Source organism: Schistocerca serialis, chromosome 5, assembly GCF_023864345.2.
Source record: "Schistocerca serialis cubense isolate TAMUIC-IGC-003099 chromosome 5, iqSchSeri2.2, whole genome shotgun sequence".
Lineage (NCBI taxonomy): Eukaryota > Metazoa > Arthropoda > Insecta > Orthoptera > Acrididae > Schistocerca > Schistocerca serialis.
The window spans coordinates 355741292-355767849 of record NC_064642.1 but is presented as its reverse complement, the minus strand read 5'-3'; the positions used below and the strand labels follow the sequence as shown (position 1 = coordinate 355767849).

At 38.1% G+C, this 26558-nt stretch overlaps 1 protein-coding gene across 1 annotated transcript in view; it reads right to left on the bottom strand.

The window, feature by feature from the left end:
- Nucleotides 1-828: 828 nt before the first annotated feature.
- LOC126482343 (lon protease homolog, mitochondrial-like) overlaps nucleotides 829-26558 on the bottom strand; it is a 153901-nt gene continuing 128171 nt past the window's right edge. Inside the window, exons 10-17 of the mRNA XM_050106424.1 lie at nucleotides 19997-20157; nucleotides 17779-17884; nucleotides 17518-17685; nucleotides 13824-13913; nucleotides 2009-2174; nucleotides 1477-1682; nucleotides 1175-1339; nucleotides 829-1083 (exon numbers count right to left, since the gene is read on the bottom strand). Of these exons, the coding sequence (XP_049962381.1) occupies nucleotides 913-1083; nucleotides 1175-1339; nucleotides 1477-1682; nucleotides 2009-2174; nucleotides 13824-13913; nucleotides 17518-17685; nucleotides 17779-17884; nucleotides 19997-20157 (1233 nt within the window). The 3' untranslated portion in view covers nucleotides 829-912. The remainder of the gene's footprint in view (nucleotides 1084-1174; nucleotides 1340-1476; nucleotides 1683-2008; nucleotides 2175-13823; nucleotides 13914-17517; nucleotides 17686-17778; nucleotides 17885-19996; nucleotides 20158-26558) is intronic.

Here is a 26558-nt window from a genome sequence, read left to right as displayed (position 1 = left end):
GTTAGATACAGTTCCCTTTTGTGGTTACAAGATATTTTTATTCCTTTAGTAAGCCAAGGGGTTTTGCATGGTTTCTTATAATTAGATTTAACTACTTTCTTGGGGAAACAGTTTTCAAATTCTCTTACAAGTGTATCATGAAGTAAGTTATATTTTAAATTAGCATTGGGTTCCTTGTACACCTCATCCCAGTCTAACTGCTGAAGATTTTCTCTGAAATTTCTAATTCTTGAGTCATTAATTGAATGCATAACTTTGGAGGGTAGTTTTGAATTACTGAATGGAGCTATGTCAGATACTGTAACCAGCTGAGCACCATGATCAGAAAGGCCATTCTCAACAGGACAAGAATTTATGTTTTTAAACTTATCTTGGTCTATAAAAGTGTTATTTGTCAATGTACTGCTGTTCTTTACTACCCGAGTAGAAAAATTAATGACAGATGTCAAATTGAAAGAACCGAGCAAGACTTCCACATCATTCTTCCTATTACACTCTTTCAGTGAATCAACACTTAAGTCCATCTTTTTTTGGCTTTCGGAAAAGTTTTACAATAACAAAGCACAGTTTAACTGGAACCCTCTGTTCAAAGCATTAGGATGCAAAGGGTTACAACATATGTGCAACACTGAAAAAAAGGTTTTAATCAAGAGGGCAACAAAACAGAATAGTTTACTTATTTCTTAAGATTTGTTAACTATTCCTTTTACATATACTCATGACTGGAGTATCCAGTTCTTCATTTTTTATTCCAACTTCTCACAAAATTAATTAAAAATATGGTAAAATGTTTACCATTAAACATTTCATACATTAAAAAACACTCAGTTTCTTTGTATATAAACAAAAAATAACATTTTATTTCACATATATTACAGCATATATACGTATAAAGAGTTACGCACAATACATTCATACAGAAGCTGTACTGGCATTTGCCTCTGGAAAAACAATTGGAAAAACATCCCTATAATGATTTACAAAATGAACTTCAAGCCCATCAGTTATATATTTGGCAAGGTCGTTGAAGTCTTTCTTATTTTCATCTGGCAGGATAATACATTTCACCCCTGCCCTTTTTGCCTGTAATGAGAAATTAAACAAGTATTCAGTTTTTATTTACCACCCATCTCACAAAAAATCTTATTGTTGAGGTAATGCTTCAGATACATACCGCAATGGTTTTCTCTTTAATACCACCAACTGGCAATATTTTGCCTGTGAGAGACACTTCGCCTGTCATAGCTACATCCTGTCGAACAGGAGTATTTTTTGCTAAGGAGATCAATGCTGTGACAATTGTACAGCCCGCACTTGGTCCATCTTTTGGTGTTGCTCCCTGCAAACAAATAGATACTAAAATGCTGAAATTTTAAGATATCATTCAGTGTAAGATATAACAGATAACTACTACCAGTCCAAAATAGAAATGTCCCATTCTCAGTGAGTAACTTAAGACACTCTGAAAATACTCACTTCTGGTACGTGAAGATGAAGGTGACTTGAATTGAGGAACTTTTTAGCTGCTTCATCATTTGCAACAAAATGTCGTGCAACGGTCAGGGCAATGCGAGCTGATTCTTTCATGACATCTCCCAAGTGACCAGTTAGTTCCAATGATCCCTCACCATCAGTGTCTGGTGGCCTACGTGTCATAGTCTCAATGAACAATGTCGATCCCCCTGAAATACAATTACGTGATAACAGACATGTGCAGACTCAGAAGCTCTCTCTCTCTCTCTCTCTCTCTCTCTCTCTCTCTCTCTCTCTCTCTCTCTCTCTCAAATTGATATTATTTCCATCTACAACCGACTGAAATGATGCAAATTATTGGTTAATCAGGACTGAATGCATTTCAAATAAGAACTATGGTGATTAATGTTCTCATCATTCTGTGTGTATTTGTTATGGTACATACAATACACCATAAAATAATGAAGATCGTATTGAAGTGCCTGATAAGATAGGGAAACTGTTGAAATAAGAAATTCATTACGCAGCTACATACCCATCGCTGTCCATGCCAGACCCATGACTACACCTGGAGGTGTGACATCATATAAACGATCATGAGTGAACACAGGTTTACCAACAAATTCTGCTAAGTTCTCTGGTGTAACGTTCACTTTTTCTGCTTCCTTCCTGACAATCTTGAATGCTACTTTGCGAAGAACCTGTTAATAATTTACTGAAATGTATATGTTAAAAGCAAATGGATACAATAAGAAATTAAGACACACAATTAGTGGAAAAAGTACTTGTTTACGTCTGTCACACAAGACACACAACAAAATTTTCTGGTTAAAATGACAATGTAAGCACTTCTAAAAAATGACACTTGCTCCCATGAGACAAGGAAAAATTATCAAGGAATAAAATCTGTCTACAAGTCATAATAGATAGAATACAAACTCAAACAGGCCACGTATCAGGTAAACTGGCTATGGCCTTCTTTAAAATATCATCCCAGTGATTCCTTGTATGATTTAAACAAGCAATGGAAAACCTATATTGGGACAGTTCATCTGAGATTTGAACTTCTCTCAGTCTGAACGCTGGCCCAGTGTCTCAACCGTTGTGTCATCTTATTTAGTTACACAAGAAAGAATCTTGTTGTTAGTCTATGTGTGAAACAGTAGCTATTAATGTGCAGCTTAATGTAAAGAGCTTTACATACTGAAAAAGCTTACTATATTTCACAATACAAACATCATTAGGAAATTATGAAGAGAATGACATTATAGCCAAATTATGCAAGACATTTATGTACCACAAAACATCATAGTTACATCTGAGAAATAAACAGGGAAGGAAGTAATAACACACACACTAGTAGACTTACAAGTGGAGTGTTGCCACATATTACACATCTACACACCAATGCCCAGCGAAGTACAACAACCACTGACCAGTACTTTTGTTTCACAACACTTGTCACAGACTATCATTTCCATAACATTTATTCAGAGTGTAATGTATATGATCCACATTTCTGTGTGAATATACCACCAGTCACTTTAAATCGGATGCTTAGTTTATTCATAAAATTCTAATGTAGTACACAAAATCAGACAGTGGAAAACAACAATATGAAAAGGACAGATGGCTTCTCACCATACAGAGGAGGCACTGTGTCACAGACAGGCACAATGAAAAAATCTGAAAGATATTACAGCTTTTGACAAAGTCCTAGCCCTGTAGTGCAAACACCCTGTCTCAGGGAGCTAGAGCCTGACAGCTGACAACTGGGGTCTAGCACCCCGACACAGGCCTTTTGCATCAGTCATGCTTGTGAGAGCACAAACTCCTGGAGGCAGGGAATCTCACAAGAAATAAAATTTGTTGGCTACTCATTATTAAATTTGTCATATATTCTCACTCAAGAAGTGTGTCTGGCTCATCTGGCTCATCAGCAAGGGCAGCTCAACCCGCACACCAAATGTCAACAACGCATCTAGCTGGTAATGTTACTTCAGCTACCAGTCTGTATTGTGACGTTATGAGTGTGAGCTGCACTAACTCCTTGTTTGTTAACTGCGGTGATGGTGTGTTATGTAGTAGTTATGAATGTTTGATAATTAAAGTTATTAATTTTGCCTCATAGAGTATGGAAATATACTGTGACAGTTAACAGAGGGTGTATACGAGGGCAAGGAAAAAAATTTCCTGGATTTTTCCCGGATTTCTCAGTTAAAAATACACTTTCACCAGGGTCAGTTAAGTGACATTATACTTTCCCTCGGAACTATAAACCCTTTGAATGGTTATGGTTTTATATACCAGCATCGAATTTCCTGGCGCTTTCAAAAACAAAACTCATGGGGAAAAAAACACGTTTTGGAAACATCTTTGATGTGCAGTAACATGTACTCTGCTTATTTTCGTACTACGAAAGTATAAATTCGAATTCCACCAATCACCACATGTTACTTTCTGAAGCATAGAAATTGAGACTGCGATGCACTTTTGCAAGTCAGTCATAGCTCAATTTTTAATGACAACATAAATATCTGATCTTCTGGGCTCAAAATTCTTCTAAATGGCTTGTCATCAAAGAGTTGTTGTTGTTTTTTTTTTTTTTTTAATGAGAGTCAAATGCTCTGAAATTAAGAAATTCATCATATATTCTCCCACATAGTTCATTTTGTGTAAAAGGAAGAATACTTTGTTAGTAACACTTTTCAAACCACCATTCCAAATATTTTCCAGCAACCTGTTAGCAATAGGTTTGTTTTAGCAGTCACCAGAGAGTGCCAGATAACAGGTGCAACCACGCTTGCGCAGCTACGATGACGTAGGAAGCCCGTATGTTCGTATGTGTAAAACATTAAAAGATCTCACATTATGCCATAAGAGAAATAAGACATCAGAGGACACTCGAAGGGCATCAGAATTTCATGAACCGTACTAAAGTGCACACTTGCATGTCCAAATTCCCAATGAAGTAGGCCTTGACCTGATATTAAGCTTTTCAGTGTGGCTTTCTGGATGCAAATTCTCTTGGAGTACCAGTACAGTATTATCCCGTGTTTGGCTCTTTATTATGGCATAATGCCATAAGTACTAGAAGATGAAAACATGCGCTTGAAATGCAGCGAACAGTTGAAACTAGCCAATAGTGTGGAATTAAACACTTCATTTCAAATATATCGACTCTCTCATGGAAATGATTAATAAAAAGCCAAATTTCTTAACTTGCTGTTTTGTGCAACATAAAATGAAATACAGAATACATAAAACCAGTAAAGACAAGAGACACACAAGACAGTACACATTTCATCAATCCTTAGGTCCTAGCATTTTTTTTTCTCAGTTATGTTGCTACAGCTTTACATGGCGTGCTTTCCTTTCTGCAAAAAATTTGTCAAACGTTTAGCTACATGAAAAATCGAAATATCGTTGTCTAATACCAAAAAAGCTGTTAATACAAATAGTACCCAAGACTGGTGTGGTTTCTCTATCTGATTAAGTCTATTTTGTCACTGTCTGATAAATAAAACAAAATAGGCATTTCTAATATTGCAGCAATTGTAACACACACCAAATAAACATGACTTTTGGCACAAAAGGTCGTTTTTATACCATGACAGAACTTAATTCACAAAGTACCAACATCAAATGGCTACTGGGCCTACTACAATCAAAAAGCTTTATGTTAGGAAGTAGTTTTACATTTCATTCATACGCTCCAGTTTCTCAAGCATGTGATTGAAAAGCAGTAGTACGAAATTTTCATATAAATTTGGGATCATTATGTTCATTGGAGGGCAGCGTGGAGGGTAAAAATCGTAGAGGGAGACCAAGAGATGAATACACTAAGCAGATTCAGAAGGATGTAGGTTGCAGTAGGTACTGGGAGATGAAAAAGCTTGCACAGGATAGAGTAGCATGGAGAGCTGCATCAAACCAGTCTCAGGACTGAAGACCACCACAACAACAACAACAACAACAACAACATGTTCATTCATAATTTGTGTGATGTCCCTGTTTCTTCTCCTTCCTCGTTCTAACAAACAATCTTGTCATCACTAATTCTGTAACTATTCCTGTCATTGTCAAAACTTATTCTCCAGTTAACTTCACTAATCCTGCCACAATCATCAGTTTAGTTATCCCACAATTACTCTCCGGTTAGGCGTTATTACATGTTCGCACAATGTGTTTTCCGTGCTACTCCCAGAATATAACTTAAGTGGCTGCTGGCCAGGGACTGTACAACTGGACCTTACTAGTGTAGTGACGTGTCCAAAAATTTTCTGTCAAAATTTCACTGTCTTGGATACACCGAGAAAATAATATGTAATCTTTCTTACCTATTATTCCTGTTAGTCATTTATTTCCACTCTAGTAGTCTGAATTTATGGATTTCACTAGTAATTATGACAATGCTGATCATTCGCAAACTCAGTCAAGCACATAAACAAAAAGTGACTGGCATTCATCCGTTCAGTTTTATTCCGCTCAACTCGTATAGCCCCATCCCTCTCTGTGGGTGGGAAAGTTTATTTCTAGATGGGACGAGGATTCCCCTGTCAGACACATCACGTACACTATGCAAGCATTCAGAAATGTTTAAAAACCAACAGGGATGGGTTTAAAATCATATGAATAATCGATAGACCAACGTGCGCTGGATGCTAGGAGCTTTGTGAAACAAGGTTTTTTTTCCTAAAGAATATGAATTAACCCCCACCCCCCTCTAAAGATCCGGGCCCGCTGCGCATGCATGAATCTGGCAGCTTTGGCGCACCAGTAAAATTTTTCGAGGTAGCATCTGGCTGCGTGCTGCCACTGCTTCATAGCCAACGGTCACATTTCTGTAGGCAGAAGCGAGAAAAGGTACTAGACATATGCGACTCAACTGCGTATGGGCATGAGCCCGCTTGTAAGTGATCAAACAAATCTAATGTAAACAGTTGTGATGTCACACTCATCAGAGGCAATTCGTTGTTATGAAGCAATGAATAGTATTCTTAAAGCCTTTGACACAGTTTACTGTTGGCAGAAGCTTGCATGAGCACTGAGTTTTGTTACTGTATATTGCGAATTTCCTTTGAAAGTTAAGTTTTGTTTTCGTTTTTCTCTCGTTCACGTTTTATTACTGCAGTATTATTCTGCAGTAGTGGGATATAGTAATATCCTTTGTTAGAGTATCAGTTCTTACCAGTCAAAATTACAAAAATTCAACTGAAAACTCAAACAATGAAAAATTACCAGAATTCTAAAAAATTCCTGGGTTTTTCCCGGGTCTCCCGGTTGTCCTGGGTCGTATACACCCTGTACTAATATTATGGGGTCAGTGGTAAGTTAATTATAAATCTATTATTGATGTGATTGTGTGCCCATGGTTATGAGAGACATGGAGGTGAGTGTGTAAGAGTGGTTTAAAACTTCTAGTGCACAATTCAGCACCAATATAAAGGAGCTAAATGCTAGTATCCAAGCTTAGGTTGGAGAGATATATGCAAAATAAAACAGTAAAAAAGCTAATATAGGCACTATAAATGCTAGCATAAAATCTCTTGGGGCGAATTTGCAGTTACGATAGAGTGTACATGCAATAACTTAAGATTAAGTGTTGCATAACAAAATACAAGAGATTGACAATAAAATAGCACCATTACAAACTGCTCTGTCTACTTAAAAGAGGACTTACAATCAGACAATGTAACCTGGTAAGAAACAAAGTCAATGAACAATTCGGGGAAATAAATAATGAGCTGAAACAGACTAAGATTTTGTGGAACAGGAATTTTCTGATGTTCACGGGCAGATATCATACACAGAAGTCCACTTAAATATTTTAGAATATGGGAAAGATTCTGATTTAACTATACTCGCAGGATCCACTCTTGCAAGTTTGGAGGGGCAGGTTAATGATTTAATAGAACAAGCAGTACAGGAAAAGATACAATCATGTCAGTTCATCTTATTCCATTGGGGAGAAAGAATGAAGGGTGAAATTCAGAAACTCTGGAACTAACTCGGGGGGGGGGGGGGGGGGGGGGGGGGGAAGTTTAAGAAAATGAGAACGAATGTAGACTGGTATTCTTAGAAAAACTGATAAGACGAATTACAACTGGGAGGAGGCACTAATTTATCAAAACAGTTTCCAATGTTTAAACTGGGCGGTGATGTTCATACAACCTATTTTTCAAGAGTATTTTCCAAGTTTCTTCCTAAGTGGTGGGGTGATTCAAAGAAAGTTGATTTTGCACTCAGTTATTTGGAAAGGGTTGCAACCAAATGGGAAACTGCTCACTCAGAAGAATTTTCTTCCTGGGACAACTTTCAGGAATAATTCAAAAAGAAATATCAGTAAAAAATACACAAGAAAAGTAAAAAAAGAAATTTCAGATATTTAAGTAAAATTAAAAGAAAAAAGGCATGTTTGAAGTGGAGTGTCAATGGCTTTGTGCATATATTAAACAAACTGAAATGTGATCAACTGATATGTCCAGAAAAGCTCTTTGGGGTGCGTTTTCAATGCCATTTGCATGTAGGAATAATATTTAAGTGCCTTAGATCTCAGGAGAGTCTGTGTGTTGTATGGACTAGAGGGAGCAGTGACCGTTAATGCTGAATTATCTACTACATTACTTCATTTCTGATTTTCCATGTGGCAGTGTCTTTTCCTCCTCCCATCCTATTTTCTATAAATGAGTTTCCTTTCGACTGCCCTGTTGTAAGTCTTCTAGTGATTGGTACAGTTATGCACATACTATTACATAGATATTATCTAGCATCAGTGAAACACATAAAGGATAAATACTATGTGAGTGGCAATGTGTTCCTGAGCCATAATGAAGAGGAATCAGTCTAGCCATTGTGACTAATTTACATGACCTATATCATGAAGGATAACACACAAATTTTTGATTAAATGGGTTATAATTGACATTTCTTATGTTTACAGAGCCTGCTCTAGATATTGGTATCACATAAAGGTGATTAAAAAAGTGTCTCTCCTCTTCAAAAGGTAACAGGGGAGATGATGTGATGTAACGGTATATTAATCAACTGTCATCTCCACTGCAGGTAAATGTTGCAGGCATGATATAAAAATAAAAACCCGTCCCAAACTAAGCTTAGAGGCATAATTATTCAATTATTAAACTCCTGGGATATTGGATACTTTTACATACTACATATATTGCAAAGGTTAAGTATACCATATTAAATAAATAATATAAAAACTTTGTAAGCAGATGGCTTGCAAACTATGGCTGTTAGTGACGTCACATTGAACGGGGGTAGAGAGATCGGTAGTACCCCCATGAAGTATGATGATCTGAGGTGCTAACAGATAGTTTTAGTTCCTAATGTCTAATGCAACTCAAATAGGGCCATCTGAAACTGCAGCATCATAATAAATTTATAATAAAAGTGGTTGGTAGTTACGTATGAACTTTTGTACATAAATTGAAGTAATTGTCAAGTGTATGGATGGACAAATAGCTGGAAGAACCACACCACAATGGAGAATGTAACGACATATATCGCTGTAAAAATTAAATATTATTTGAGAGTATCTTTCTGCATAAAGATATGTATTTGACAGTTCCTATAAAAGGAGAATACCATTCATTTTTGAAGCTTACTCCAAAGTTGTAATGTAGATTACTTTACCTGAGCTTGAAGCTAGATTTTCAATATCGGCCCAAGTATCTGAGTTTTAGAAGGGAATTGTAGGGTGACAAACAATCAGTAGATAATGTTCAGTTGAAGCAACCAAAAAAGGATGCGAGTTGTCCTACACGCGTAACTTCTCTGGGTAAGTGGTGGTGCAGCAACAAACTAAGGTATTAGATACCTCTGAATGTTCTACAATGTCTCGGAGGAGGAGGAGATTAGTGTTTTACATCCAGTCAACAACAAGGTCATTAGAGACGGGGCACAATCTCAGATTAGGGAAGGAAGGGGAAGGAAATAGGCCATGCTGTTTGTCAAAGGAACCATCCCGGCATATGCCTGAAGTGATTTTGGGAAATCCAGGAAAACCTAAATCAGAATGGCTGGAGCTGGGTTTGAACCGTCATCCTCCCAAATGCAAGTCCAGTGTGCTAACCATTGCACCAGCCCACTCAGTCTGCATTGTCTAGCAAAACCATCTCGTAAAAAAGTAGGCCAACGATACTGCACCATTGGATTTTTTTATGGTGCTTTGTGATGGTGTAATACACAAATATACTTTTGCATATTTTGTAGTGGACTGCATATTTTTCACAGGGTTAACAGTAAGCTTGTTTGCTAAGAAATTTATGCTAGGGATTTTTGTACCTTTTGTGATTGCATAAGCATAATGGTTGGGCTGATACGACTTTTGTAGCGGATGTGACTGTAACTATGACTAAGACTTGCCTATCTTAATTGCTGGAGGTAGAGATCCAGTAAGAGGTAAAGTTTGTAAGTCAGAATTTTCCCAGACTTTAAGTTAGTGAGCAGTACAGAGGCTATCACTGCACCACTACTCTCTCCACAAAATATCAATAGTAGGGCATCAAAGACAATTTCCAGGGCCTGTGGAGGTGAATCGGGATAGTCTGTTCTGTAGAATCAGCATATATCTTTATCCTCCAGGCCTCCCGGTGAACTACCTCTAAGGAAGGGGTCTTTGGGGTGGTGTGTGGGATGGGTATCTGTCTTTGGAGTACGGATTCTTTTCTTCTTTGTTCCCCAAGTTCCTAGTTCTCTTTTTTCCTTTCTGTCTTTTCTAACTGGAGTACCATGACTATCATCTCTCTTTCCATATGCAATAATTTCCATCACAAACATCCTTCAGTTATCCACTTAAGTAAAACCTGTTTTAATAGGACCACCAGAGTGTAGCATGCACCCATAACCTCCTGACAATGTAGATAAAAGATTACATAAGCAATAATAACTGATCATTACATCACATACAAGTAGACAGGGCCCAGTTATAAATAATTATCCTCAATATATTACTGAATTAGAAATTCTCTTGCTGACTAGTCCTTGAATAGAGAAAAATTGACAAAAAGCATAAATAATTTATGACTGAAACCTCACGAAATGCAATGCACAATGAGGAATTAATTACTTTGAAAAAAAGTTTAAGTAACTGTGTGCACAGTTGAGTACACGTGCAGAATTCGAATAAGGTGTTATAAGATGATGGAGTTAAATCCATATAAAATACCTAGGCAACTTGTTTGCCGTTCTTCTGGGTGAGTAATTCAAGCAGATAACATCAAAAGAAATTAAGTTCAATCAGTTCCTAGTCACTGACTGCAGTGGCTATAGCTTCAGATGTGGATGACAGTTCATAAGGAAGGACTAAATGACTAATGAAGGCACTGAGGTACATTCAACCCAAGTTACTCAGTGGAAAATATAACACAGGGATTAATGAATATCAGTCTATGTGGATAAGCCACATGTAAAATATAAATGATGGTACTATGTTGCAATGGTAAAGGATTTCATAAAATAAATACTGTAAAGGAACATTTAATATCTCAAAAGTGAAATTTGTATATGGTTCCACTTATGTAACTATTCAATGTTAGAAAATAAAAAGTTTGTTCTAACTCAATACTCAAGAAAATCCTTTGTTTATTTAGATGACAGAAATGTCATGACATCATTTGTCTCAATGGGAGGATATGAAGTGTAAATATCACTTCAAGGAAAGTGATGTGGTATACCATGACTGATGTTCGTGACTTTTGGGAGTATGTTTACATGTCAGTTATGTATGCCATTTTGATTGGTATTCTGTGGGGAGAATTTTTGTATTTCTTACATGCATCTTCACGAGTTGGAACAGACACAGCTTATCCACAAGTCAGGGCGATGTGGATAGTTGTCTGTGTACTGTGGCACTTGCTGTTAAGGAAGTTTACTCCATGCCACCGCCATCTCGCCTAGGAAGTGCACAGAGGGTCCATGGAAGAGAGGATTGTCACATCAGCATTGTCACGATAGATGTGCTGAGTCTAAAGAGTTTGTCCAATAGTCTTATGGATTACAAGGAATGTCATATGGGTTACACGGAATGTCATGACATGCTTTTTACATTGCAACCTGTAAATCATGTATAAATGAAATGTTCTTATGTGTGTAACAACACGAGGCAATATATGCATACATGTCAAAGGAGAGTTTAGTGTCATTTCGTAAGAGTGCAGCTAGCACAGATGAAGTTGCAGTAGTGACAAAGTCTGAAGATACACAGAAGACATACTGGTAAATTCTGACAGTGAATCATACACCATGTCAGAAATTAATTAACAACAGTGACCAAATACATAATTTGCAAATTATATACCAAAAATAACATGGCACATTTCAACCAATATTAGCAAAACCTCATAACTGTGTGTCAAGACCACAACAGCTTTTGCGTGCGATTTTCCTCACTCAACAGTGACCACCGGCCACCCATCGACAGGTGCCTTGACGCCTGGACAGATGATAGCAGCGTGGCAGACTTCAGCACATTTCTGCTCTCACATTGTCAGCATTAAAGTGTTTCTTACTATAGTATTAAATTGTTTCTTCTTGTAGTTTGATTTTCTGCGCAAAATAACTTTGATAAATCGAGTGAACACTGTGCAGTTATACAAGGCATGTAAATTGCTAGATGTGTATTTATCATGTGTCATTTCCCTACTTAAAGTTATAGTACTTGTCATACAGTAGATTTTGCATACTTCAGTTTTATGAAAGTTGTTTAAGTGTTATAAAATAGTTGTAAGCGGAATAACACTTGGGATATATTGTCTGCTTTGGGTTTAATGCAGGGGTGCATGTAGCAGAAGTAGCTGGTTACATTTTTATCATATGGGGGAGGAATGCTATTGGACAAATAAGGTCAGAAAAGGATTTTCCTGTGTCAAGGATTGTTCTGACATGAATGAATTTCCATGTTGAGAAAATCCTGATAATTGACAAGTGTAAAGAACTATGACATTTTCATCCAATAAGTGAGATGCCGAGGTTGGGGTGTAGAAGTACTGCATGCCCTGGGGTGAATATTACAAAATTTTTGCTTGAATGTCATCAGTTCACTCACTGAACATTGCTATGCAATACTGTTATTGATGACAAGTTCTAATGCCTTGATGTTAATTTTTTAAAGAGGAATTAATGACTGAGCCCTAACAAAAGACATGTCCTCAAGGAAAGGGCAGTGTGAACACCTAATATTTGTTTGTTAGTTTGTATACAGCTGGTCTTCTCTAGCAAATACAGAAGAAGATAATCTACAAACTGGGAGAATTTACTGTGCAGACATGAAATGTGGACTGCAATCCATAAACGGAAGAGGAATAAAGGAATAAAAGTGTAGATGAGGAAGAATTATCACAGTGGAAGACTGCACCTTTGTTCCTGAATAACACCAATAAAATATAATGTTATATGCACGTATAATACTTGTAGTTATACTTGGAGAGTAAGAATATGACTAATAAAATATTATGAAAGTGAAGTCCACCTTATTACAAGGTCATCTTGTATTAGAAAGTAGGCAGTTCCACACCTAAGCTTCTTTATATGGAAGCCATATATGAACTGGCTGGGTCAGATGAAGATTTCAAGTTGGTTGAGATGCTGATTAATTTTGGACATTACTAGTGTCACCTCAACTCTTCAGACTCTTGGTGACACTCCACTGCTCAGTGAACCCAGTGACAGAATTAATATTCACCCGCGACTAATTTTGGCTGATTTCGTTCTACCAAATATTATGTATGCCAACATCACACTCAACACTTCTGGTTCAATACTTGCTCCCATCTCCAACAGTCTGCCTTGATTTAAAGCCAAAACAGCCTACCATTTTGACTAACATATGTTTCCACAAAGGTACCAATAATCAAGTCTGCATATGTATTGCATGTGCCCTGCAGAACAGTCTGCTTCACCACAGTAACAAACAAAAGACACAGAACATTCAGGAACAGTGTGGTCACCTCCCAAAGATACTATTTTGGATAGTTGGTGTTTTTATTATTCCGACAAGTACCCATGCATTGAAGCTTTCTGATGAATTAAAACTGTGTGCCACACTGACACTCCCACCCAAACATTTGCTTTCATAGCCAACAACGTTATTTATTTGGAGGTTTCTGAGATGAGAAAGGCTACTTTGATGTCATCATGATTGGACATGAGGTTCAAATTTCAAGAGAAAGGGTACTTTGGAGGTGGCTCCCCAATGTAATGGTGCTCCTTACAAAACTAACCCCCAGTTAAATGGTTAAGTACATATCACTTACATGCATTAATGTTTTACCTTCCTGAAAACAAAATTTCACATGGGAAAACTTAACTAGCAAAATATACTCACTCACCTTCTCGATGTACTTCTGCAAATTCCGCACGCCGCTCTCTCTACAGTACGATTTTATTAAAGTATTAAGTGAACTGTCTTCAAGAGTTATCTGAAACATAGATACTTTAAATTAATGTTGACCCAGTTACTTGTTCTATAGACAATTTGTGTAACAAATCATAGTGATATAGAAGGAACTTGTTTACAAATTATTAATGTAATATGTTTTACACACGCGCGCGCACGCACACACACACACACACACACACACACACACACACACACACACACACACCTTCCTATTTATCCATGAATAAATATAACAGTGAAAAAGATGTTTGTTTACCATCAGCAAACATATCTCTTCCTTTGCGGTATTATATGCTTCAAGATTCGAAACGGAGATTTGTGTATGGAATAGTTGGTGTAAGGGGGAGAAGGGGCATCTGTATTTTTGAAGTTCAACTTTTTTTTGTGTCAGGAATTTAAGATTGCCAAATAGATGATCAGAAATTCCTGTTCTAGAATAATTTACCTCTATGTGTGTGTGTGTGTGTGTGTGTGTGTGTGTGTGTGTGTTTTACGGGGGAGGGGTTGGCGGGGTGGCGGTGGAGGGTTAGCCATATGCAGTTACAATGTCTTTTGAAAGCCATATGCAGTTACAATGTCTTTTGAATTTGTAAGAAATATACACAACAAAACAAAAATGAGCATGTTAATTTGCTTTTCATGTTTGCAACTATTTGGATTTCTTTTGATGTTCTTCAGTTAGCAGCTATCTCAGTATGTCTCATGCTTTGTATGCATCAAGTAGAAAAAAACATTAATGCCTAATGTCAACTTTACAGTTTCCAGAAATACTGTCCCTCAATACATCAATTTCATTGTATAATATGAGTAGTGTTTGGCTGATTAAGTCTCAAGCCAGTACAACTCCATATCCATTTCACACATAATCTATACGATACTATTACATTACATAAAGTAATGGAAAGGCAACCATTCACCTATAGCAGACTGGTGTTTGTACTTGCTTGGGTTGATGGTTGTGGGGAGGGGTTGGGAAGGACGCAAGCAGTGTAGTGCAAGGAAGGAGTGTGAGAGACAGATGACTCTGTAGCTGCACAACAAGACGAAAGGAGTTTTCTGTGGAAGTACACCATAAAAGAGATATAGAAAGAGGCAGAGAGGGGAGAGGGAGGGGGTAAACTAGAGAATGGTTGAGGTGTAAATGGAGATAGGGAGGAGGGAGAGAAAGAGGATAAGGGTGGATAGGCAGTGGGGAAAGAGGAAGGGCAAGAGGGGGGAGAGGGATAGAGAATTTCCACATGTGGAGGGGGGAGGAAGAGTGGTGGGAGACGGCAGTACAAGATCTGGACAGGAATAGAGTGGTAGGAATGACAACAGAAGGAAAAGAAACACGTTAGCAGAGGTTTACGCCAGGGGGATTGCGAGAATGCAGGATACGCTGGAGAGACAATTCCCACCTGCCTATTTCAGATAAATTTGTGCTGGAAGGGAGTATCCAGATGGCATACATAGTGAAGCAGCTATTAAAGCCATCTATGTAGTGGTGTGCCGCATCTTCAGCAAATGGATGGTCAAGTTCATGGTTGGCCACCATTTGGCAGTGGCCATTCGTGTGAGTAGACATTAGGTTAGCTGTCATGCCCATATAGAATACTGCACACCAATTGCTGCGTGGCTAATACAACACGGCTGCTTTCGCACCTTGTCCTGCCTTTTAAAGAGTTGAAAATGCCTCAGACTAGGTTGTGGTAGGAGTTGGTAGTTGGGTGTATGGGACAAGTCTTGCACTTTGGTCACCCACTAGGGAATGATCCATGGGGTGTAGAATTGGGTGCAAGCAAGATTGGAAAAAGGACAGACGAGGATATCTACTTTAGGTGACACGGGTAGTATTTTCAGTAGGATATCACTCACCTCATGGCATGACGAGAGGTGGCTGAAACCCTAATGAAGGGTGTGGTTGAGCTTTTCCTGGCTGGAGTGATACTGGATAGTCAGAGAAGTGGTGGTCAGTGACTGTTTAACAGGATTACCGGTGTCAGAGGAGAAGATGACAGGGGACAGATGGGTAGGATATTGGCTGTCAATAAAGAACTGACAACGTTATTAGCTTATTTGACAACTCCTGCTTTCTACTGCAGATATGGCACCCACAGGGGAGAGGCTGTAAGGAAGAGAGTTTCTGACATGGAACAGGTGACAGCTGTCGAAGTGGAGGGTGATTGATGTGCTGATATGAACAGACGTATTTATGGAGCCATCTCAAAGGTGAGATTAACATCTAGGAAGCTCATTGAGTTGACAAGGACAAGGTGAAGTGGATTTGGGAGTGCATGTTGAGGATATGGAGGAAAGTGAGGTTGTCCTCACAATGATACAAAAACATGAAAATGTTATCAATGTATCTGAACCAGAAAAAGGGGTTTTGGTTTTGACTGGACATAGGAAGTAGTCCTCCAGATGGCTCATAACTAACTTGGTAAAGGATGGTGCCATGTGAGTACCCACAGCAGCAGCACTGATTTGTTTACAGATTTGATCTCCTTAAGTGAAGTAATTGAAGTAGTGGGCCACGAGGATTATGAAAGAGATGGTGGTTTGGTATCAGGATGACACTGGGAAAGGTTCCAAGGCCATAAGGTCACGGGCATGGCACTGGTGTATAAGGACATCACGTGCACAGTGACCATCAAGGAGTCAGGAGGTAACGGGACAGAAAGTGATAAAAGGTGTGAAGTAAGTGAGCAGTGTCTTGGATGTAAGAGGGGAGATTACAGACAATAGTTTGGAAGTGTTGGCCAACAATGGCAAAAGTTCGTTCTGTGGATATATTGTAACGAGCCACAGTGGGACGACCAGTAGGGGAAAGTGTCTGGTTGGGTTTGTGCAGTGGGGAGTATGTAAACGCTAGGAGTCCAAGAGGTTCCTTGTGTGATGAGGGAGATGGTGTCAGGTGTTAGGATTTAGGAGGGCTTCTGGGATGGGATCATGTTTGTAAGGTTTATATACAGAGGTGTCAAGAACTTGGTGGAGATCCTCATTCACACAGTCACTACAATTCATGACCACAGTGGGGATATTTAGGAAAAGATGGTGAGGCCAGATTAGTAGTGAGGAACTCCTGAAATGTGACTAGGCAGAAGAGGAGGAGGAGGAGGATCACAGATGGAGGGAGGTTGGAACTGTTTTAAACAGGTTCTATTTGGTGTTTTGGCTGGCTATTATTAGTGGAGTGCATGGCAAAGAACTGTCCCCCCTTCAGACAACACATAAAGGAATGAGAGCATTGTACAAGTCCAGCATAGCTGCACTTAAATTTTGGGCTAAATGTGAGGCCTTTAGAAAGTACTGAGATGTCTGCAAAGGTCAGGGTTTTGACAGAAAGGTAGACGACAGCATTTTACTTTTCTTTAACCCACATATAGCTATAATGAGTGATTCTACAGCACACAACGATCTAACTGTATATGCTCCTTAGCTTGCTATTTTCTTATTGTAGATGCCGTTGCTTGGAATTCTATTGTGTGGGCTGAACGGCATTCTTCATTAAAATGAGCATTTATAAGAGATTTATGGGACGTACTATTTTGTTAATATAGCAGATTATATGATTTAAACATATCACAAACTTATTATTCCACACAGTAGTAATTACACCTAATTTGAGTAAAAGTAAATCATACCTGGTCCTGAGTTAGACCACACTCTGCCATTGCTTGGGGAACAAGATATTGTTTTGATATAGCAAGCTTCTCTTCAGCGACATAACCTGACATATCTATCATTTCCATTCGATCTCTCAATGGCTCTGGAATTGTTTCTGTAACATTGGCTGTGCAAATAAAAAGCACCTGAAATATAATTGGCAGAAAAGTAAATTTCATAAATGTGCTCACCATAATACAAGCGTACTTTTCTAGATAATGCAAATTCATGTGAATTACCTTTGAAAGATCAACAGGAACATCTAGATAATGATCTAAGAAATTGTGATTTTGTTCTGGATCCAATACTTCCAGCAATGCCGAGGTGGGATCTCCTTGATAACCCCTAAAAATCAAATCATAAATGTCTTATTATTTTTTGAGTTCACATAACAGGATATTATGTTATTAAGCTATATAAATGTCAATGGCTGACCCTTGGATAAATATATGTATGAGAATGCAGCAGAATAGAGTTAGTTCTACAACTTAAAAGCAAGGAAGAAGAAACACACCGTGCCGCAGCAACTCCAAGCATTTCTAGCGAAACATTCAGTTTAGTAAATGACAATTTTTGAGTCTTGGTAATCTTTTACTTATTTTTCCAGTACTTCACAAAATGACTTAATGTACACAAGCTATGTAAATTTTGCAAGCAGGAGGAATGGAATTAATGAAAATAAAACTATGTCCTACCAATACTCTTCTTAAATGATAACTTCAGTTAATCTGTCCCATCCATCCCCCTAAGCCCATCCTCTTTTTCCCTTGTTGCTCACTTACAATATACTGTGTATGGAGTTACATCATTATAGTACCGTATCAGACATGACCAGGAGACGCTGGCAGACCAGCCGAGGGCATCAATGGTGAGATGCCGAAAAACAAGGAAAGACAACAGTGGTGGACAGACAACGAAGACAACATGGCAGAATAATAAGTCAAGAGAGAGAACCAAATAGAGAGCCTAGGCATAGCAATATCAGGAACCAAACACCAATGAGTGCAAAGATCAATACAAGAGCATAGTCAGAACATGACAGATGTCTGGGACCCTGGGCAGCTAGCTTTACAAAAAAATGGTTCAAATGGCTCTGAGCACTATGAGACTCAACTGCTGTGGCCATAAGTCCCCTACAACTTAGAACTACTTAAACCTAACTAACCTAAGGACATCACACACATCCATGCCCGAGGCAGGATTCGAACCTGCGACCGTAGCGGTCATGCGGTTCCAGACTGTAGCGCCTTTAACCGCTTGGCCACTCCGGCTGGCAGCTAGCTTTACAGCACAGCCACAAGCAGCGATGGGCTGGCACGAGAGTGAGGCCAACACATAGCGCTGAGACGGTGACAGCAGTGCTTGAAAATTTTAGGAGCACCACCAACTGGTTGTCATCTAGGCCTGTGTTTTCTAGCGGCCTTTCAAGCTCATTTGGGCCAGGAAATTGGAATAATAAATGGTAAAAGCCATAAAATTGAAGTTTTGCTGCAAGGACTGGACAACATAAATATCATGAGAATTCTCTTCCATAATGTTCTTCACAAGCACAAATAAACCATCAGCTTTTGGGGAAACGTCAGCATGCATGCACGCACACACGCAGCCCCCCTCCGCGAGCGTGCCCACACACACACACACACACACACACACACACACACACACACAAGAAATGACTCAACTCACTAAATTACACAAACATGACTGTGGGCTGACTAACAAATTCAGTATGTTAAGTAAAATCAAAACAGTAGTTTGGGCCCGTCATCTCACAAAAGAGGTGTCTTGCTTATAACACCAGTGTAAGAATGGTCATCTAATCACTACAGAGGACAGAGATTATAGTAATAAAAAAGATGGCTACATACATTAGTCTGTATTGCATTGTGCACTGTACAGAAATTTCCTGACAGATTTAAACTCTGTGTCGGATTGGTACTCAAACGCAGAGCTTTGTCTCACAGCCACTACACTAACAAATTGGACTAGGCCTATCCACACTCAACTCGTGACCCATCCTCACAACTTCCTTTCTGACAGGAAGTTCCAAAATAGTGCACATGACATAATCAATCTGCAAACAAGCACTAGGCAAGGGCTATGCCTGTTCTTCACAACATCCTTCCTTCCAGAAGTGTTGCTTGAAGAAGCTCTTGAGAACAACTATCGTGAAACCTGGAAAGTAGCAGAAAGGTACTGACAAAATTGAAGCTGCGAGACTGAGGTGGAAGTTGTGTTTGTAAGCTCATGTGGTACCAACACTGACTATGAAAAGCAAGGTCCAAGAAGTCTGATGGTAAGCTCCTTACTGAAGCTGGGATGTTCCCCCATTAAATGAATAGCAGAACTAAGCCTTTATCTTTACCTCACAAACTGATCTCGTGTTACTTTTTTGCTTTTTTTAAATTTCATATCTCTTAGATTTTAACAGTGGTCATATTATAGACTAGACCTTACTTGCCAATCTTGTCCACTTCATCTATCAGTATAAGAGGATTCTCTGTCTTTGTTTTCTTCAAGCACTGAATCAGCTTTCCTGGCATAGCACCTACATAGGTTCTTCTGTGTCCTTTAATCTCAGCAAAATCAGTCATACCTCCAACACTGAATCTAAAATACTGTGAACAAGAAAGAATTAAATGATACAAATTACAACACTGAAACAACAACTACCTGAGAACACACAAAACAAGACACACAACTACTGATATTATCCGTCAACAACAACAAAGTTCTGCTTCTTATATTAAAGCTTTTGAATGAAGTCCTCCTTTTGATGCAGAAAACAAACAAACATTCACACATGGTCACTGTCTCTGGGCAATGAGGCCCGACACAGGGAGGCCTGACAATAATATACTGTACATAGGGATAAAACTAAGCTTGCAGAACTACTGATGTGACTGAAACACATTGTTTGCGTAAGTGTGTACCATCAGTTTTGACTTATGACAATGAGATGTAAACACAAAAAATATTAACAAACTATGGGTTGGTCAGTAGATTGAAAGATGTGTGTTGGGAATAATTATAAAATACAGGAAAACAAATAAAGGATTGGGAAACACACTGGATTAGATAACATAATTATTACTGTAATGAAAATGAAATGGAGGTGGACAGGACAAACACAAATGAGAATGGATGGTCGATGGAAGCTTTTTCTGAATATTGAGACTTGAGCAAATGGAAGATGAACAGACAACATTAGGAAACATGTAGGAGTAACATGGATGTCAACAGTAGGAGCCCATAATGGGTAGAAAAGTCAGGGGGAGGCCTGTATTTAGCAATGGGTGTCACGTGGTGGTGGTGGTGGTGGTGGTGGTGGTGGTGCTGGTGTTATTGATGACACAGGAACATGAAAATTTCATTTAAAAGTTAACACAAAAAATTGTGCAAAACAGCAGTTTTTAACACTGTAACAAAAAATTGGTAGTTTTCAACAAAAATATAGAAAAATTTGGCATTTTTCTTGTAGTTGCGTAAATAACTCTGGCATCTATGACAGTTACAGAATACTACTGGCTTTTTGTTTCTCCTTATGTAACGTTCAATGCTTCTCACAATTTGTCACAATGAGGTAAATTTGGTTAGCACAATGAGATGAATTTGGTTAGTATCCAATGTCACGGATATAAACATAAGCCTGGTCATATTATGAGTGTAACTAAACTATACTGCTGTGAATTAATTTATTAGTGTGAACAGCTGCAGGCCAACACTTATATTCATACTCTGCACACCAGGCACAGGGCACATCCCAACATATCAGGATGTTTTACCATACCATTCGTGTATGGAGAGCAGCAAGAATGATTTTCCAAATGCCTCTGTGCGTACTGTAATTGTCTAGTCTTGAATCTGGTAGATTAAAACTGTGTATGCCAGACCGGGACTTGAATCTGGAACAAGTTTGGAAGGTAGGAAATGAGGTACAGGCAGGAGTAGAGCTGTGAGGGGGGATCGTAAGTTGTGCTTGGATAGCTCAGTCAGTAGAGCACTTGCCTGCACTAGGTAAAGATCCCACATTCAAGTCTTGGTCTGGCAAATAGTTTAGATCTGCCAGAAAGCAGAGAGGAAATTCATTCTGAACATTGTCTAGTCTTCATGATCCCTATGGGAGCGATACATAGAGGGCTGTGATATATCCCTAGATTCATCACTTAAATTTGATCTCCAAACTTTGTATGTAGTATTTCACACAACAGTTTGTGCGTATCTTCCAGTGTCTGCCAGTTCAGTTTCTTCAGCACCTCCCTGATATTCTCCCATGGATCAAACAATAGACCTATTCATGACGGGTCCCACGCTTTTGAACAATATTCTTTGAGGGGACAAATGATTGGTTTCTAAGCAAACTCCTTTGTAAATCGACTGCATCTCCCTACTATTCTACCAAAAAACTGAAATCCCCAACTTGTTTTACCCACAACTGAGCATATGTGATCATTGCATTTCATATCTCTCGAAACTGTTACATTGTGGTACAAGTTGATTGATTCCAGTCGTGACTCATCTTCATTGTTATTGAACAATATTACTTTTTTTCATTTTGTAATAAGGATAATTTTATGTATCTGAATGTTTGAAGAAAGGTACCACCATTTTGAAAACTTATCAAGATCCATCTGAATGTTTGTGGAGCTTTTTTCAGACAATACTTCTCATCATCTGCATGAAATCAGAGTTTATTGTCAACATTCTTTGCAACATCTTAAAGTACAACATGGACACCAAGGGTCCCAATACACTTCTCTGAGCCACATCAGTTGTTACTTCTGCATCTGAAAATGCCAGTCTATCCAAGGTAACATGCTGTGACCTCCTTACCAAAATTCAGTCACAAATGTCATTTGATATCCCACACGATCATACTTATCATAATAAGTGTAGATGTGGTGCCAATTACAAGGTTTTTCAAAAGTCAAGAAATACTGCAGCTACCAAACACCTTGATTCCTGGCTTTCAGAATGTGTGTATTGGGTTTCCCATGAGTGCTGTTTTCAGAATCCATGCTGTTTGGTGTGGAGGTGGCCATTCTGTTTGAGATACTTCATTATGTCTGAGCTCAATATGTGTTCAAAGATTCTACAACAAATGGATGTCAAAGACAATGGATAGTAGTTCTGTGTCTTACTTCTGCTATCCTTATTGTAGACATTTCTATTCAGTCAAATACTTTTCCCCTCATGGTTGGTATTTCAAACTGCCTGTTATAGGCAGTTGCCAGAAGACACATTTAATAATGTTTCTCAGAACACCTTGTTACATCAATCACTTACAAAAATGTAATTTTCTCAGTATCTTGTTGGATGATTAAAGTCACCTCTGATAATGTCAGTATGTCTGAGGAACTTACATACTACAGAGCTGAGGTCTTCTCTTAATTTTTCAGTCCAGCTGTCAATAGGAGGATCCATATAATAAGTTAATGTTCAACCTTCATACTGAGCCTTGCCCAAACAATCTAGCAAGCAGCTTCAATTTTGAGTATCTAGTCTACTTTGATTAATAAACTACCACCATTTCTCATCACACTATCCTTTTGATACACACTTAAATTTTAATTTCATTTGGAGGAGGGGAGGGGGTGTGGGGAGAGGGCACCTACAATCCAACATCGATCGCTCACAGGAACAGAATGTTAGCATCAAGTAACCACTTCCTGTTGTTTACATGGCAGCACCTAAACTCAATGACAACTGAACAGAGCATCAACTACATTTAGCTTTCCTGCTGAGGATGTTTAAAGGCTGAGTGTCATGACTTTTGCGACAATTTGATGGTTATCACCTGACCACTCTTGCCATGTCTGGTTTTGTTTTCAGCAGTTCTAATGTCACTGGTGATTTATTTTATTATGGACAAGCTGTATCTCAATCAAAAATAGTTTGAAGATAGTTTCTATAGTCTTGCATCAACTAAGAATAAGCTTTAATTCCATTTACACTGGCATAGCATTTACATTTTCTTTCATTTTGTAATACAGATAGTGTACAGTTATTTTTATAAAACAGTGAAGTCAGCAGCACAATCTCAATCTTCCACTAAGCAATAGGTGCTGCTACATTGGTGACAGATGTGTATAGTGTTGCAGAACTTTTTAACAAACATTTTATAACTGTTACTGAAAAGATGGGGTTGTCAGGTTCGGTAGATGCTGCTATGGATTACCTTAGACCAGACATTTCAAGTAACTTCCATAATATGAATTTGACCCTCACTACCCCAACAGAAATAATGTCCATCATAAAATCTTTAAAATCAAAAACATCTAGTGGGTATGATGAAATATCAACAAAGTTAATTAAAGAATGTGATTCTGAGCTAAGTAACATATTAAGCTATCTGTGTAACCAGTCGTTTATCAGTGGAATATTTCCCGAATGGCTGAAATATGCTGAAGTTAAGCCACTGTTTAAGAAGGGAGATAAAGAAATAGCATCAAATTTCCGTCCAATTTCACTGTTGCCAGCATTCTCAAAAATTTTCGAAAAAGTAATGTACAGTCGTCTTTATAACCATCTTATCTCAAATAACATACTGTCAAAGTCACAGTTTGGATTTCTAAAAGGTTCTGATATTGAGAAGGCTATCTACACTTACAGTGAAAATGTACTTAATTCATTAGACAAAAAATTGCAGGCAACTGGTATATTTTGTGATCTGTCAAAGGCATTTGACTGTGTAAATCACAATATCCTTTTAAGTAAACTAGAATATTATAGTGTAACAGGAAATGCTGCAAAATGGTTCAAATCTTATATCTCTGGCAGGAAACAAAGGGTGTTATTAGGAAAGAGACATGTATCAAGCTATCAGGCATCATCCAACTGGGAACTAATTACATGTGGGGTCCCACAAGGTTCCATTTTGGGGCCCTTACTTTTTCTTGTGTATATCAACGACCTTTCATCAGTAACATTACCAGATGCCAAGTTTGTTTTGTTTGCTGATGATACAAACATTGCAATAAATAGCAAATCAAGTGTAGTCTTAGAAAGATCAGCCAATAAAATATTTGTAGACATTAATCACTGGTTCCTAGCCAATTCTTTGTCACTAAACTTTGAAAAAACACACTACATGCAGTTCAGAACTTGTAAGGGGTGTCCCAAGAGTATATGTCTAACATATGATGACAAGAAGATAGAAGAAGTGGACGGTGTTAAATTCTTGGGATTACAGCTTGATAATAAATTCAACTGGGAGGAGCACACCACAGAACTGCTGAAGCGTCTTAACAAATCTCTGTTTGCAATGCGAATTTTGTCAGACATAGGGGATATAAAAATGAAAAAGCTGGCATACTATGCTTACTTTCATTCCATAATGTCATATGGGATTATTTTCTGGGGTAATTCATCAAGCCAAGCTAAAGTTTTCCGGGCACAAAAACGTGCAGTAAGAATTATATGTGGTGTGAACTCAAGAACATCCTGCAGAAGCCTATTTAGGGAACTAGGGATACTAACTACAGCTTCCCAATATATTTATTCCTTAATGAAATTTGTCATTAAAAATATATCACTTTTTCAAACCAATAGCTCAATTCATGGAATCAATACTAGAAATAAGAATAATCTTCACAAGGATTTAAAGTCACTTAGTCTTGTACAAAAAGGTGTGCATTATTCAGGAACACACATTTTCAATAACTTGCCAGCAGCCATAAAAAGCTTAACAACCAATGAAATTCAGTTTAAGAGAAGCCTAAAGGATTTATTGGTGGCCAACTCCTTCTACTCCATTGATGAATTTCTGAGGAAAACCAACTGATTTGTATATAAGTACAACATATCTTCTGCACAATTTCAGTGCAGTAATGTGTTCACTGAAAATTTGTGTGTGTGTGTGTGTGTGTGTGTGTGTGTGTGTGTGTGTGTGTGTGTGTGTGTGTGTAAGTATAATCTAACTTCTGCACCATTTCAGTGCAGTAATGTGTTCATTGTAAATAAGTATTACAGTAGTTGTATTACATGTTTCTTACCCTATAAATAAATAAAAAACTTTTTTATTTTAAATTCAGTGCAATAGTATTTGTAAAATGACTCTTAGTGTTCATTAAAAAATGACGATCATTCCACTTGGGACCTGTGGAATGGTACATTAGCTTATTTGTTTTAGTTTAAATATTTGTCATGTATTGTTGTTTTTCTGACATGTTCCACATCCTGGAGGACCTCCTCACTACGGATCAATTGGAATGAAAGTAAATCTAATCTAATCTAATCTAAACATGAAATCTTAATGAGCACCAGCGTATCAACTCATGCAAAAATCCTAAAGCCTTGTGCATTGTTGGTATTTTAGAGCAAAGAAATTTATTTTTGTGCTACGAATATTTGAAAGGCTGCTACATTTGAAGATGAAAAATACGGAATTTCTATTTACTTTGTTGGCTAATGTATGAAAATGTGGTGGTCGAAACTCTGGGCAGAGAAAAAAAAGCTTGTCGTCTCCCTATTTTTTTAATTTATTTACTGACGCAGAGGTATTGGCACCAGTTTTATCTTTGTGCCTGCAAAGCATACCTGTGTAGTGCTACATATATTCGATGGCAGAAGTTAGCTGTGGCAGCACCTACCAACATTTTTCAGAATTTCCGCTTATTTTGCACTCGATTATAAGCCACAGGCAGCTTTTTGGATTACAACCACTGGAAAAAAAGTGTGGCTCAGATCCGAGTAAATACACTAGACTGAATCTGCCCAGAGGTTTGACAGCTGTTGGTCGGCTGCAAATGCCCATCTGAGTGTGGTTTTTTGGCAGGTTTTCACTAGTTCGGGCAAATTCTAGAATGGTCCCCAATCGCTGTCTCAGAAATATACTAGAAAAACATTTAAAAATGTGATAACACACAGAACAAAGGTTACAAGATCCACAGACAGATGGCACACATAGCACTGCTCCCCCCTTGGGTTAACTGATAAAGTTAAAATCAAATAAATTTACCAATTGGAATTCTACAATTGGAAGCAACTCGGAAGCAAACTAATCAAAACTGCACAACCA